The following is a 17,232-nucleotide window of genomic DNA, read 5'->3' as shown; positions in this document are numbered from 1 at the left end:
ATAACTTACACCAAACCAAATGGCACCAAAACATGGCATAAATAGGCAATCAAACCAACTAAATCAAGCGTAATTCATTCTAGATCTATACCATCATCCATAATACACTTAAATAACAAAATAGACCATTCCATTTATACCAAATTCACATTCACATTTCAACTAAATAGACACTTTCAAACATGAATTATTATGCCTAAACTCACAAGCATAAAACTTCTCAAAAATCAATAATTCACCACAAGCATTAGCATAGCAATTATCAACACAATACAAAGGTCATTTACATATATATACACAACCAAATCAACCAAAATAAGCCATCTCTCATGGCTATGCACAAAACCAATTACTTAATATTTACAAGCCATTTCAAATGGCCAAATTCATTATCAAACTATATATCAAAATAACCATAACTCCTATACATGTCATATATCCAAAAACATAGATTCAAAAGTAACAAAGTGATAGTTGGATAGTGTCATGAAGTCTCCGACAATTTCTGAATCCGAGCTAGCTTTGATATCACTATAAAACACAGAAAAATACATAGTGTAAGCTATAAAGCTTAGTAAGCTCATATGAAATAAACTCAATTAATCATAAATACATAATTCAAACAATTGAATATATCATCACATATCTCATATTACCTAACAAACCTTCTACATAATCAATCAGAAGATTAGTTGTGAAATTCACAAGTTTCATCGATTCAATACTTTTACGGTTCTTGTACATACTTGTACCATCTCTAACTAGTCTCATGCTTATCCATAGCTTTAACATACCAGTTGAACCATTTGGAATATTATCAGATACACGAGAAACTCGCACCCTAAATGCCATATACATAGCCGAAGCTATCTCAATCTTGTAGCACATATAATGCTCACTCTCGAGCTATCAACGGGTCTGCTCACACAAGTTGACAGTTATGACGAAGCTACACGGTGATGTTCACACAAGCTAATGAGTACCCGTAACACATGCCGGATAACTCAGCCACCGGTAGAATGTACGGACCAACACCCAAATCACATAAACCCTAATGATATGTTATTTGTATCCTAATCTATTTCTAAGGTTCAACCAGGATTTCACACTTGTTGAATCGTCATCGAACATATTCGTAGTGTCATATTCACAGTTTATACAATACCAAAGCATTTAAAACATAAATATAACAATGCTTATTACATATGAGCTTACCATGATTGCAAAAATGATGAAACGAGTCGATTAGTCTAAAACATTATTTTTTCCTCGATCTAAATTAGTATTTCACTTTTCTTGATCTAAATGTAATCAAAATTAACTTATTTAATCACTAACCTATTCAATTTATCCCAAAAATGCACATTATAGTAGCTTTACACTTTTTCCCCTAATATTTCAACGTTTTTACAAATTAGTCCTTAACTCATAAAAATACAAATTCATGCAATTCAACCTAAACCCATGCTAGCCGAATTTCAATTAGGTCCCTAGCAACCCATATTTTTCATTTATTTTACAAATTAACCTTGAATTTTACACATTTCACAATTTAATCCCTATTTAGACATTTTACTAAAATCACTTAACAAATGATGTTTATCTAACAACAACCATACATTTTCTATCATTAAACATCAAAATACATATAGATTCATCAATGGAAAAACCCTAAACCTTTAACAGTTTAGCAAAATAGTCCCTGGTCTAGCTCGATTAAGCTGTAACGATCTCAAAAACATAGAAATCATTAAAAACAAATTGAAAAATACTCACCCTGCACTAAGTTTTGCTTAGACAAATTTAATTAGCTGCCATGGAGGTTTATATGCTTAAAATTTTGGTGGATGTATGAAATTAGGAAAACAACACTTTTGGTTTTATTATTTTACTATGTTTATTATTTAAATTACAAAAGTAACCTTATTTAGTGACCATTAAAACACTTAATAATGTCTCCAAATATGTCCAATCATACTATTTATGGTCTAATTACAACATAAGGACCTCTAATTTAAGATTCCATAGCTATTAGACACCATTAGCTAATAGAACTCAAATTTTACACTTTACGCGATTTAATCCTTTTTATCAAATTAAGCATTCAAACAATAAAATTTCTTAACGAAATTTTCACAAAATCATATTATCTTGCTATAAACATTAAATTAATAATAAAATAATTATTTTTACTTTGAATTTGTGGTCCCCAAACCTGTAACAGCTCGATTTTAGCTAAATCAGAATAGTGGTTTTGGAACCATAAATACGATGTCAGAAAATTATTTTAATATTATTTTTGGTGTTTACAGCATGAAATTTGATATGTGTGAAAATTTGGTGAACTAATTTTATCGTTTAGTTGCTGAATTTGAGAAAAAGAACTAAATCGCGTAAAATGCAAAAGTTGCATTCTACTTGTTAAAGGTGTCTAATAGCCATGGTTTGTTAAATTCGAATTCCTTATGATGATATTAGACCATTGGTAGTGCTAATGGACATATATGGACATTTAATGAATGTTTTAAATGGTTTTTCATTAAGGATATAATGGTAATTAGTATAATTATTATGTATTAAATAAAACAAAACCAAATTTAAGCTTAAAATCATCATCTTCATCCGAATTTAAGAGGAAAGAAAAGCTTATGAAGGTTTTCTAGGGTTCGGCTAGTATATTCCTTGATTAAGGTACGGTTTTAGCTCGGTTTTTTATGATTTATATGTTTTTGTAATCGTTATAACTCAATCTAGCTAGCCCGTACCTTAGATTTTGAAACTGTTAAAGATTGAACATGTTGCCATTATTGAATGCTTGAGTAATTTGATTATTAATGATAGATTATGAAGGTTTATTGATAGATTTAATAGTTTTGTAAAGTGATTTTTTGACAAAAATATCAAATAGGGATTAATTTGTAAAAATGTAAAATGTGGTGTTAAAAGTGAAAATAAATTGAAAATATAGGATGCTCGTAATACATGTTAAATTCGGCCAAGTATGGGTTAAATTGAATTGTGTGAATTTTTTATAATTGTGAAATAGGGATTAAATTGATTAAATGTGTAAGTTTAGGGGCTAATGTGTAAAAATGCCCAAGTGTGTATTTTTAGACTAAATTGAAAGAATATGTAATTGAATAAGTCAATTCTGAATTCATATAGATCAAGAAATAAAGAATTCAGATTTAGATCGGGGGAAAAGCAAAGTTTTCAAGTAGTTGACCCGATACGACAATTTTGAATACGAGGTAAGTTTGTATAATTGAACTTAAATGTGTATCTATTTGTTTGATGGATGAAATTGAGATAGTAATTATTCTATTGGATAATTGTTGAGATAGTAAATGAAATGTACAAATTGAAAAAAGCAAGTTGCCGAATAAGACCATGGCTGGGCTATGGCAAATCGAATAAAAAGACCGTAATCGGGTTATGGCATGTGAACAAAAGACCACGGCAAGGCCTTGGCAATGTATGTTTAAGACCATAGTTGAACTATGGCATCAAAAAATCGATGAAGTTGTATCGTAAGCACTTATAACCGAGGCGGTTTGATAAGAATATTGATGAGAAATAGAAATGTATCGGTACAGGTATGTACGAAAAACTATCCAAGTATCGAGATAGATGAAGTTGAGAACTCATGAATGAGGATATGAATAAATTTTATGTTAGCTCATGAATTGATGCTTTAAATGTTGATGATATTATCTATTTTGAATTGTTATATGAATGTTGTGATTATTTCATGTTCACATACGAACTTACTAAGCTTTATGGCTTACTTTGTTTAATTTTTGATATTTTGTAGTTCTGCAAAGCTAGCTCAGATCTAGGGATTGTCAGAGACTTCATCGCACTATTGATCATCTATTTTGGTACTTTTTAAGTTATGTATATATGATATATCGCATGTAGAAGCTTGAGTCATTTGAGTTGGCATAAAATAATGAACTTGTTGATGCTTATGAATGTGCCAATAGTTCTACTTTTAATGTTTGGTAATAAACTTATAATAAATGATATGGAATTGAGTATTGAATTTAGTTGAAATTTATATGGTATGGTTATGTATTGGTTGATGACTTTTGGCTGCATAATTGTGTCTTAAAATGATACCATATGAGCTTGTATAAGTATGTGCAAAAAGGGTGGCAAATTGGCTTTGTAAATGGCCTATTTTTATCCACACAAGTAGAGACACGAGCATGTGTCTCAGCCGTGTGCAACACACAATTATGCTACACGACCGTGTGTCCCCTAGTGTTGAAATTGAATTGAAGTCAGTCTACTCCACACGGTCTCACACACAGGCGTGTGACTGGCCATGTAGTATAAGTCAGTATACCCCCTAAATGGCACACAGCCTAGCACACGGGCGTGTGTGGTCATTTCAAAAGGCACACGGGCTGGACATACGAGCATGTGGTTGGTCGTGTGACCCAAGTTAGTATACTGTCTAGTTTTTACACGGCCTGGCACATGGGCATGTCCTCAGCCGTGTGATACAAGTTAGTATGTATGCTCTGTTTTCACACAGCCTGAGACACAGGCGTGTCTACTAGTCGTGTGAGGCACACAGTCTGTTCACACGGGCGTGTGACCCTTGTATGATTGAAAAATTTCTAAGTTTTTCGAAATTTTCGTATGTTATCAGTTTAGTCCCAAACCACTTCTAAAGCATGATTAAGGCCTCGTAGGCTCTTATAAGGGATAATGTGATTGTCTTGAATAATATATGAGAATGAATGCTTAAGGTTAATAAATATAAGCCAAATGTTGTATATTGATCAGTAATGCCTCACAACTCTACTCCAGCAATGGATACAGGTTAGGGGTATTACAAAACCACTATTTCGATTTGACTAAAAATGGGCTATTACATTCATACTCTTTCAAAATACCCTTAAGCACATGTGCCCTCTTTCTGAAGCCTCCCCAAAGAGAATACTATCATCAACGAAAAGAAGATGGGAGATTTTTAGTCCATTCCTACTGACTTTAGGCCCTTCAATAAGACCTTCCCTCTCAGCCAATTGCATTAAAGTTGATAGCCCCTCACTATAAATCAAAAAAAGATTTAGGCTTAATGGATCCCCTTACCTTAATCCTCTAGTAGCATGAAATTTCTGACTTTCTTTTCCATTAACCACAATTGAATAAGTGACTTTTAAACAATGTATTATAAAATTCCACCCGTGAACTAGCAAAAACCCATTGTTTAAAGCATGTCTTTTGGAAAAGACCATTCAACACGATCGTAGGCCTTGCTCATATCCATTTTCAATGCCAAACTCCCTTTCTTGCCTATTTTTTTTTTTGCTTAAAAGCATGTAAAATTTCATATGCAATAAAGACATTATCAGATATTAATCTATCAGGAACAAAAGCACTTTGAGCCTCATCAATACAACATTCTAAAACTTTTTGAAAGTAAATCGCCACAGTTTTAAAGATGAGATTATAAAGAACTGTGCAAAGGCTTATTGGTCTAAAATTGGACAAGTTTGTAGGCTGAACAGTTTTTGGAATAAGAACAGTATTTGTAACATCTTCCCCATTCTATAAGGGAATTTTTTAAAACCTCCAGGTTTAGCAAAACATCACCCGAAGTGGTCTTCTCTAAAAGATTCTTCTAACACCCACCAAGCTTTAAATTTGAAATTTCGTTGTCTTTCCCAAGTCGCACCCTTCTCCATATGAATTAATAACGGATAATGATCACTAAAGGAATAAGGAAGGTGATCAATTAAAAAATTAGGGAAAAATTCATCCATTCCTAATTAACCACTCCCCTATCCAACCGTTCACGAATATTAGTCTCCAGTAAGTTTCCCCTTTCCTAAGTGAATCAAGGTTTCGAAAAGCCTCCATCAACCAAATTATATTCATCCAATACTTGTTTAAAATTCTCTATATGCCTTTCATCCTTTGGGACACCTTCTTTTTTTCATGTGAAAACAAAATCTCATTAAAATCACCAGAAATGATCCATAGTAAGTCACAATTTCTATTTAAGCTTTGAATCAAATCCCAGCTTCCTTCTTTATGTCTTATATTCGGAGCTCCATAAAAACCCGTAAATTTCCACATTGGACTATCACTACCCTCGTTGATAACGATGCCAATATGATTTTTAGAGAAACTCTAAATACTAACCATATCATTGCCATTGTATGCAAGACTAAGCCACTCTTGAAACCTTCCGTTGAAAACTCTATACCATTCATAAAGCCACATTTTCTACGTACTTTTTCCATACGTCTAGCATTTAATTTTGTCTCTATAAAGAAGACAATTTGAGGATTAATAGACTTCAACATGAAACGAAGTCGTCATGTTGCTCGCGTACTCCCCAATCCGCTGACATTCCAAGTTAGGACTTTCATTGCACTCGGTCAACTTGCCCATTGGCAGCCACCGATCCTTGATGAACATGAGCATTATTTTGCTTAAAAATAATTCCCGATGAATTAAATAAGTCAGAAACATTAGGAATCAATTCGTATATTCTAGGCCTTTTCTTTCCTTCGACATTTACTATTGGATTCTCTTTAATATCATGCTCCATATTAAGACAGTCCATTCCACTGGAGGATCCAATCATATTCAAATCAGGAGTTATTTGAGATCATTCCAAATTAAACCTAAAAATCATGTTAATATGATTCTACAAATCACTCCCTTAATCATCCCTTAAATTGCGCCCTGATCCAAGTATTTTCAGATTTGTTTATGGAAATACATCATCTCCTTCCTCGCTCAGCCAAACGCTAGTTTCTGTGTTAGCCCTCCTCGTTTGCGCTTTCAATGAAATACTCCACCTAAACTCCAAATGCTCTTCTCTTTGATCCAATCTCACCGGGCAGAACTTATCATTATGGCCTAAACAGCCATATAAGAAATAGAAAATAGTAAGCCTTTCATATCGAAAATTCACATAAGTAAATTTCGATAATGGAACTACAATTTTCTTCCTCCTCTTCAAAGTTTTTTTGACATCAACCTCAACACGAATACAGAGATAATTTTTCAACCCCTTACTTATCAGTTTCGTAACATAATCCATAAATCTCCTTATAAAGTTCCCTAACTACTTGGCCACCACCTCTAAGAAAAATCTTGGGGGTAATTCATGCACTTGTACCTAAAATGCCATCGAAACTAATGGTACCTGCATTGGATCTTCCCCATTTTCCAATCGTTGGAAGATTAAAAGGTGATTGTTAAACGTCCAAGGGTCTATTTCGTAACTTGATCTATGTCCATCTCGTGGAAAAATCTAAAGAAATATCTCCTTGCCCCAAGATCTGATATTTGAGCACCCTTTAGAGGATGCCACAAATTTGCCATAGTATTTTTCATCGTCGGAAAATGAACAACACTCGCTGTTAGAAAACCCCTTACCAAACAATACTCATACATTGATCTTTGTAATCCTAGTTCTATTTGCAGAAGCAAACCTTCCTCTTCCCTATCCTTAAGATTGAGACCCTCAACTTTCTTTTCCCTAGAGAAACAACACTCCAAGATTCTCACACTGAAAGATAAAAAGAAAAAAAAAGAAACTTGAAAACTCAATGACAAAAACCAAAGAACAGGTCTGTGCTACAGAGAGCAGACAAAACCTGTGCTATAGAGAGTAGGCTAAAAATTTCATAGACAATTATTAAATATGAGTTATTTGAGTTGATTTCATTAAGGATATATTAGAAACATAAATTTAAAATTTAAAATTTAAAAGGAGATTGAATTAACTAATTTCACTATTATAGTAACAAATAATTAATTTCACTATTATAGTAACAAATTGATTGACATTATCAAGGAAAAAAATCAACAATTTATTTAATTGATTTTGATGTTCTAAAATTTAAAATTTCAATATTTATTTTTTTTTAGAATTTTCAACAATTGAATAAGTAAGTCCAATTTGACATTAATTTCACTATTATAGTGATTGGCCTTATCAAGGAAAAAATCAACAATTTATTTAACTGATTTTGATGTTCTAAAATTTAAAGTTTCAACATTGATTTTTGTTTATAATTTTCAACAATGGAATAAGCAAGTCCAATTTGACAAAATTTCAATGCATTATTTTAGTTTATATCGTCTTTTCATTTTAATCTCTTTTTTTATCTAATACTTAAAAAAGATTTTTTTTCTTATGACTAAAATGAAAGCGATCTAGAAATTTGGTGACCAAAATGAAAGTGTAAACATGACGTGCACATGATTTAAGTGTACGGTCACCCCGTTGTAAAGGATTTAATGCTTGGGTGATGAAAATGAAAACGTCCTAAAAGTTGGGTGACCAATTGAGTAGTTTACTCAAAAATAAATTATATTTTTTTCCTTTTTAAATTTTTTAAAATTATATTATAATTTTAGAAAATGAATTAATTTTTCTTTATAAAAATTCTAAAAATACCAAATTGATATTTTAATTATAGTGTAGGGAATCAAATTAGTTATTAAGGTTATGAGTTAACAGTCATGCCATCAATCTATTAATGATAATTTTGTAATTTTTTACTACTAAAATAAAAATTTGCTAATAATTGAATGATTAATCAATTAGTTTACCCAAAAACATTTGAGGAATAATGACTTAATAGGCAAATTTCGCGCAAAAATAATCCTCGATCCATATTGAGAAAACCCTAGCTGGCTTTTCCTTAAAAAAGAGAATTTTCTCTTAGAGATCTACAATTGTTCTTTTCCTCTCGGCGAAAACTGTGAAATCTATTGGAAAGCTTATCAATTTTGTGTTGCAGATACATAGAGGGATCGACTGTCAACAAGTTAAGAATGGGAATTGAAACGGAAGAGGTGGAGAAGACGCGAACCAGGAAAAGGCCTCGTCTTGGGTGGGACGTGGCACCGTCTGGGCTAGAGGTTGGTTCCTCATATATAAAAAGAAAGGGTTAAGGTGTCTTAGGGCACAGCTGGAGCAGAAAGGAGAGAATTATCCTAAAGGGGCTATAGTTGTTTACTTGGTGTGTGAATACAAATCTGACCTTTTTGGGGTTGGGAATTGGTTTGTAGGCGCATCAAACTCTGGCGAAGGCTCGGCGTTCGTCGCCGCCCAAGAGGGGTGATGACCACGATGGCCATTATGTTTTCAATCTCGGCGAAAATCTCACTCCAAGATGTAAGCATTATTTATTTATTTTTATCCTCTGTGATTTAGTTTTGATTAATGATTTGTATAATTAATGTTTTGACAGATAAAATACTTAGTAAGATGGGTGAAGGTTAGCTGACAAAGTGCTCTGCTGTGAGATCTTTTAATTTCTGTGATTCTGGTTGTGGCACTTCTCAGCAAAAATTGCTAGTGTTGTAGGCACGTTTGGCCGAGTTTTGGAATGTTGGGACCGTCAAACACGAGAGTATGTTGCTATTAAGATAGTTAGAAGCATTCGCAAATACCATGATGCTGCTATGATTGAAATCGATATACTTCAGCATCTGGCAAAGAATGAAAAGGGCACCTCTGGGTATGTCTTCCTATATTTTGTTTATGGATATTGTATCTAGTAGAGTTTGTGCTAACACACTTTGGGTTATTACTTGCAGCTGTGTGCAGATTCGGAATTGGTTTGATTTCCGCAATCACATTTGTATAGTAAGTATTCAAGAACCTTCTTTTAACCATCTTCTTGAGTTTCCATTTCAGGCATTTTTTTTTCCTTATTATAGGCAACTTTATTCTAAATAAGAGGTTTACTTTGCATTTTGCTATGAAAGGAGTGGTTGCATGTTCTCTTAGAATGCATGATCCTTCATTCCTTCTCAGTTTTCTGTGGTTCTTTTTAGGCAAATTAGTTGAAATACTGATAATTGAAACTTGAATCTATTAAGATACGTTGAGTTCTTAATTATAGATATTTTGTCCTTGTAGACTTCATTTATTGAATTGGGACTGAACAAAAATCTTCCTGTGAATGCATTTTAATGGTGTTTTTAATGGTGTTACCAGGTGTTTGAGAAGCTTGGACCAAGTTTATTTGATTTTCTAAAGAGAAATAAATACTCCCCATTTCCTGTGGGTCTTGTTCGCGAATTTGGACATCAGCTTTTGGAATCTGTAGCATGTGTGTGGATTGTTCTTGGCTCAACATTGTCATCTTTCCTTCCCTAAGAAATCACCTTATTCTGTTACTTGGCCTTGTTTGCTTGTACAAGGGTGGCATTGGGTTGCTTAATATGTTTCTTTTGTTTAATGTGTTCCTATGCTATTACTTATCTGGCAGATATGCATGATTTACACTTAATCCATACTGACCTGAAGCCTGAAAATATTCTTCTTGTTTCTTCTGAATGTGTAAAGCTTCCTGGCTGCAAGGTAGTTTGGGTTTTTATAATTGATAATTTATGCATTTTTAGATTTGGGGTACAAACTTGGTTATGAATAAAAAATGCTTGAAATGGTACAGAGTTCTTCAGATGAAACGCATTTATGGTGCTTGCCAAAGTCAAGTGCCATTAAGCTGATTGATTTTGGTAGCACTGCATTCGATAATCAGAATCACAGCTCCATTGTTTCCACAAGGCATTACAGAGCCCCTGAGATTATTCTAGGTAATGAATATTCTGTTTCTCTTTGTCTGTTTGGTGTTTTGTTCTATTTCCCAGGTATTATTCTAGTTTCCAGTTGAGTTCAAGGAAGGGTATTTTAGGACAGCATCTGAAAATCTAATAGAAAATAGTCGAATGACTTACTGTTTGGTTTCCCTTTTGAGTTCGTCCATTTTAATATCTTGTATGATTGAATTGCCTAGATTGTTTCTGTATATGCTTTAAATTACTTCGACACTTTTCAAGTGTGCTAATTGTTGTTTTGGCACCGATCAAATGTGCCATCTGTTGTTATGACTCCCTTCAATTATGCCATTTGTTGTTTTGATACATTTATTAATACATTGATGCAGGTCTAGGTTGGAGTTATCCTTGTGATCTTTGGAGTGTTGGTTGTATACTTATTGAACTATGCACGGTAAGTCTTGCATTCCTTTAGATGAATTTAGCTTTTTTAGATGTGGAACATGGGACCTTACGCTGGTTAAATCATGTGTAGGGTGGAGCATTATTTCAGACCCATGAGAACTTGGAGCATTTGGCAATGATGGAGAGGGTATTAGGACCTCTTCCTGAGCATATGATTCGAAGGGCTAGGTAAGTTATAAGCTTACTTTTAATCACATAATCAAGTGGTTTTAATTGCATTGCATCTCACCATATTTTTGGTTTGATACAGCCGAGGTTCAGAAAAATATTTCCGGAGCGGCTCTAGACTAAATTGGCCTGAAGGAGCAGTTTCTAGGGAGAGTATTAGAGCTGTTAAGAAGCTTGATCGCCTGAAGGTCATATTGCCTTTCATGTGTTTGTTTTGTTACGTAGATTTTCTTTCTCTGATTCAATATCGGTTCCTTATTTCAGAATATGGTATCACAACATGTAGAGAGTTCGAGATATTTTCTTGCAGACCTATTGGAAGGTTTATTAAAATACGATCCATCTGAACGTCTCACTGCACGTCAAGCTCTAAATCATCCCTTTTTCTCAGAATCCAAATAAACAGTAAATTAATAGTGCTCGAAATGGCAGATGAATGGTAAAGGCCAGCTACCTAATTTGAGGTTTCCATGTTCGTATATTAATGTTGATTCATAGAAAAGCTCAAAGAACATGCTGGATCCATGTTGCGGAAGAAAATCGATGGCCGGTGTTTTGAAGAGAGGTTTCTTGGAGACAAAAGTGATGATATTGGGGTATAAAGCAGTAAACATAGTTTGTAATAAGCTTTTGCTTCAATCACTTGTCATCCTCTGGGTAATGTTACATAAATCGTATACCATATGGCTTCAGAGCATAGGCTGAAAATCTTTCTTTATTCATATAGTTCGTAACATATTTGAGGAAACAACCCAAAAAAAGATTCCATGCATTGAAGATGATTTGAAAGTCACTTCATTCATATAGTTATCCATGATCGTGAAAAAAGAAGTCAGAGCAATCACCACTGTTAAGTTGGTCAGCAAAATAAAGTAAAGAGACCTAAAGCTTAAAAATGCTCCCTAAGAATCTGTTTCCAAGAAGATGAAATCCCTAACGTGATAGAAACTAAAGTAGCCACAGTTACTAAACATAAAAGGAGAGTCTTCTAAGATGCACATTTGCAGAACATATTGGCTTAGGGGTGAAACAATCACCCGTTTGGGGAAGGAAATGGATAAGTTCAAAGCTTACTACTGAGCAAAAGCAAACCCGTAATGATTAACAATTAGAAATGCAACATGGTGCGGAAAGTTTTGGAATGGAAATAAGGACCATGTTTGCACATATGAAGAAAAGGATGGAGAGTCAAACCAAGCTCATGGGCGCTCCAAGTAATCTTGGGTTGAATCTTCATTAGGACAACAAAAGGCGCTCAAGCAGTAATGGTGATTTGGAACATTTTTATAATATATATTATCTCAATAGTTGCAAAAGAAAAATTGTAAGTAACCAAAAATTACAACACTTATTACTAATCAAGAATTGTTATTATTTGAAAGTAATGAGTTATGTGTCTTGTTACTTGAAGTTATGTTACATGATTATTAATAAAAGTTATGATTATTCAAGTAATATATATTAAATAGTTGTGTTCATTATTAAAAGATGTGGCTATCTAAATAGGCATATATATCAGATGCTTATGTCTGTATGAAGAGACATGAAAGCTCTTATAAATAAGAGGCAAATTTCATTTATAAGACACTAATATATACCCAAAACGTGGAAACAAAGCTTTTTTTTCTATATACTTTCTAAAAAGAAAAAGAAGCTTATTTCTATTCTCCATCTTTTAATATTCCTAAATTATTCTATAAAAAAAATATTGTAAAGTTATTTATGGTATTTGATATTGTTACTATACTTTGCTAGTGCTCATGGACTATTCTTTTAGTGCAAAACGCAGACAGTAAGTTTCATGTATCTTTAAATTTTAGAGGATAGTTGTTGAAAATGGAATAACTTTTTAAAGCTAACTAACCCCGAGAGTAAGAAAAGGTGTGCGTAGTGATGACGCAGCTCGACATGCTTTGTGGTAAACACTATGGATGAATATTATGAAGAGGTTGAAGGACTCCTTGGTGTTGGATGAATATGCACTTAGCATATCTTTATTTGAATCCTTATATCAGAGATAGCCAAACCAATTAAGATATTTCACTTGAAAAACTTTAACAAATGCCTACAATCTTAATAAACAAATGGGAATACATAGAGTTTAATATTCCAAGGAAAACCTTACGTAACTTACAAACAATCATATTTCATCACTCTTCTCGTCCCATAACTAGAATAGAATAACCTTAGGTCCAACAAACTACCTACCATGGAGGAAAGGAAGGAGCATAGAAAGAAATGTTTGTGCATGTGATGTGGTACAAAATTCTCAATTGGCCATAAATTATCAAATCTCAGCTGTACTAAAATTTAGTGGATGATAGTAATGAGACTAAAGAACATAAAGAGATCTTGGACTGCCTAGAGTCGAGGGAGGAACCCAGTGTGGAAGAAACTGAAAAGTTACAAAAAGGCAGCTATTTATGTAACATCCTGATTTTGAGCTTAGTCGGAACAGTGGTTTCGGGACTACAAATATGATGAGGAAAATTTCATTTTTATTATATTTTTATGGTCTAATATTTCAAAAAATGATTTCATGAACATTTCGTTCGAAAATTTCGACGTTTGGGCACTCAATTTAGTAAAAAGAACTAAATTGTAAAAAGTGCAAAAGTTGAGTTCTACATGTTAGAGGTATCAAATTGTTATGAAATTTTAAATGGGAGGTCCTTAAATGATAATTAAACCATTTTATAACTTGTTGGACAAAAATGGCCTTGATTGGGTAAATTTTGAAAGAATAGTAAAAAGGGCATTTTGATCATTTAGAGGTAAAATGAATTAAAAGACAAATTTTAAACCCTAAATGTGTCCCTTTCTTCTTGCTATAGCAGAATGTACCAAGAGCAGCCATGGTTAGGGTTTGGCCAAGCTTCCAAGCTTAATAGTAATTGATTCCGAGCTCCGTTTTTAATGTTCTATGTATTTTTGAAATCTCGGTAACATGATCTGCTCATTTCTACCATTATTTTGAGCTAGGATTTATGTTTAAAAATTTACCCATGAATGATATGCATGTATTTTGATGTTTAATGGTAGTATATGAAGCTTGAAATTGTGTTAAACAACTTTTGCTAAGCGATTTTACGTGAAAACGAGTAAAACGATATAATCGGTAAAAATACCTAATGTTCATAAGTACATGTTAGAGTGAGAATTTGATGTTTCTATAGAAGGGAAAAATGATCAACATGTCATAAAATATAAGAAAATAGGAAGAAATTTAATTTTCGAACCTTGGAAAAAAGTGAAAATATGCAAAAGTTTAGGGGTCAAAATAAAAATTTGTAAAAATATGATTTTTAGACCCATATGAATAGTGTGACTAGTTAGTAGGCTAAATGTGATATTATAGATCAAGGAAATCAAGATTTGGGCTTAAATCGGGAAAATACAAGGTTATGGACTAGAATGGTAAATTGTCATTTCTGGATCCGAGGTAAGTTTGTACATAAATAATTTATCGATTCTTTTTATTTTATTATATCTTGTTATCATATGAAATGTGGTTGCCTATAGAATGATTATTTGTTGTAAATTGTAAATTGAAAAATGACTATGAATAAATTGTAACATGTTAGAAAGTGAGGAATTTCACGGTTGAGCCTTCGGAATAGAAACGATATGAATGATCTATTGTGAGGTCACGTGTGTAGTACTAAGTGCAGGCTACTACGTGCACCGGATAATTGGTCGCATGTGTAGTACTAAGTGTAGGATACTATGCGTACCCGAATAGTACTAAATGAAGGCTACTACGTGTACTGGATAATTGGTTGCATGTATAGTACTAAGTGCAGACTACTATGCATACCAGATGGCTTTGGCTACAAGTGTGAAAACATGTGCAGGAAACTGAGTATCGGTTATTATTCGGAAGAGTTCAACGAGAAAATCGATTAAGTAAAAATACATGTGAACATGATTATATGATGAATAAGTGCAAGTATATGTTTAAGAAAATTTTGAGCAATATACTCGATATTTGAGTAAACTTCGATAAGACAATGTAACATCCCGAAATAGGGCCTAAACGGAACAGTGGTTGCGAAACCACAAATCTGAGGTAGAAAATTTTATTTTATTATTATTTTGAGGTTCATGATATGATTTCATGATTGTGTGAAAATTTTGTGATGAAATTCTACGCATAAAGTGCTTAAGTTGAGATTAGGGACTAAATCGAATAATTTGCAAAGCTTGCATTCTAGAAGTTTTTAGTATGAAATTGCTTAGGAATATTAATTAGGAGGGTTTAAATAACAATTTTACCAATTTTTAAGTTCATGGACAAAATAGGACGTGGATGGAATTTTTGAAAGTTTAATAAGGAAGGGCATTTTGGTCATTTGGATATTAAATGAAATAAAAAGGGAAAAATAACACAAAATTCATCATCTTCTTCATTAGCACGAAATTTCAAGGGTTCTCCATAGCTAGGGTTTGTTTCAAGCTTTCAAGCTCCATAGTAAGTGATTCCAAGCCCCGTTTTTAATGTTATTTACGTTTTCGGAGTCCCGGTAGCTCGATAAAGCTTATGCTAGCAATAATTTAAGTTAGGGTTCATATTTGGAAAGATACCCATAGGTGAAAAGTGTTTATTTTGATGTTTTATGATAGGATATGAGGTTTTAAATTATGTTAGACAACTTGTGCTAAGCAGTTTTAAGTGAAAACGAGTAAAATGGCTTAATCGGTAAAAATACCTAATAGTCATAAGTACATGTTAGTGTGAATTTGATGTTCCCATAGAAGGGAAAATGATCAGCATGTCATAAAACATAATAAAATAGGATGAAGTTTAAATTACGAGCCTTGGGGCAAAAGTGCAAATATGTAAAAGTTTAGGGGCAAAAATGTAATATTTCCAAAGCTGGGGTCAACGACTGTTTTGATAAATGTGAATATTAAATAAGTTAAATTTGCTATTATAAATCAAGAAGAGCGAAATTCGGGAGTAGATCGGGGAAAAGAAAAAGTAAAGGACTAAATTGTAAAGTTTAGTCACATTTTGTATCGAGGTAAGTTTACAGTAAATAAATGCAATATTCTTTTATTTTACATTATTATTGTCAATTTCCAGCATTTATATACTTATTTTCTTTGAATATTTAAAGTCGAATTAAAGGCGAAGTGACAGAGAAAAAGCATTAGGAAGCCCCGTTTGAACCTTAGGAATGTTAGGATATTGGGGTTGACAGGACAGGACAGGACAGAAATGAGCCATGTAAGTCCATATCAGTTATATGGCTTTGGAGACAGGAATGAGCCATGTAAGCCCATATTATATATATATATGGCATTGGAGACAGGAATAATTCATGTAAGTCCATGTCGAAGACATGGCATTGGCAGGATATTGATAGACAGGAACGACCCTAGTATCCTTAGTATTCCGAGTGGTTCAACGGGCCATTGTACACGTTAAATTACAGTGAATTATCAGCAAAAGAGAAGGTAGATTATATTTATGAATAGTGAAAGGTCAGGTAAGAAAGAAGGTAAGTGAGTAAAGAAGAAGGTAGAAAATGAGAAGTAAAGAAAGTTTATGAGGCTAGGTGACATTATGTATAATTATTCATTATGTTGAATGTTGTACTTTATTTGCTTGTAAGCTTACTAAGCCTAGTGCTTACTCTCTTTATTTTTTTTATAGTTTTTATCAAGCCACTCAGGGATCGAAGGAAACGTCGGAGACCCGATCACACTATCGAAGAAATCACATTGGTATAGTTAGACGTTTAGTTTTGTGTATGGCATGTATAGGAACTTGGTTTCTTTTGATATGATATGATCAATGAATGATGTGTAAATACTTGCTAGTGATTAGCTAATAGAGTGGCTGATGATATACATGTTTAATAGTATGTATGATTAAGTAGTAACTATCACATGAAAACTAAGAAAAATGTGGAAGTAACTTAAAAACAGATTCAAGTATCAGAAATAACGGGATTTTGAAAAATCACAAGAAATTATAGAGTCATGGGTTGATGGTGAATAATATATGAAATTAAAGCTCGTTGTGTCTATTTTCATTTAGAA

The 17,232-nt window shown here is 33.0% G+C and overlaps 1 protein-coding gene across 1 annotated transcript; it reads left to right on the top strand.

Moving 5' to 3' along the window:
• Positions 1-8,615: 8,615 nt before the first annotated feature.
• LOC107954806 (serine/threonine-protein kinase AFC3) lies at positions 8,616-11,881 on the top strand. Its single transcript, XM_016890487.2, has 12 exons — positions 8,616-8,904; positions 9,055-9,160; positions 9,237-9,263; positions 9,353-9,506; positions 9,586-9,634; positions 9,989-10,103; positions 10,263-10,354; positions 10,446-10,590; positions 10,941-11,005; positions 11,087-11,184; positions 11,267-11,372; positions 11,449-11,881. Exons 1-12 carry the CDS (start codon positions 8,818-8,820, stop codon positions 11,584-11,586), a joined length of 1,182 nt encoding a protein of 393 aa, XP_016745976.1. The 5' UTR covers positions 8,616-8,817; the 3' UTR covers positions 11,587-11,881.
• The last annotated feature ends 5,351 nt before the right edge of the window (positions 11,882-17,232 follow it).

The sequence above is a fragment of the Gossypium hirsutum genome, chromosome A06 (assembly GCF_007990345.1).
Source record: "Gossypium hirsutum isolate 1008001.06 chromosome A06, Gossypium_hirsutum_v2.1, whole genome shotgun sequence".
Classification (NCBI taxonomy): Eukaryota; Viridiplantae; Streptophyta; class Magnoliopsida; order Malvales; family Malvaceae; genus Gossypium; species Gossypium hirsutum.
Note: the sequence above shows the minus strand (reverse complement) of the source record. Positions and strands in the feature narration are given on the sequence as shown.

Excerpts from the sequence above, each read along its gene's own strand:
- LOC107954806 (XM_016890487.2), top strand. The coding sequence starts at position 8,818 with ATGGGAATTGAAACGGAAGAGGTGGAGAAGACGCGAACCAGGAAAAGG. Across the intron at positions 8,905-9,054 it reads TGGCACCGTCTGGGCTAGAG|GCGCATCAAACTCTGGCGAA; the intron begins GTTGGTTCCTCA and ends ATTGGTTTGTAG. Across the intron at positions 11,185-11,266 it reads CATATGATTCGAAGGGCTAG|CCGAGGTTCAGAAAAATATT; the intron begins GTAAGTTATAAG and ends GGTTTGATACAG.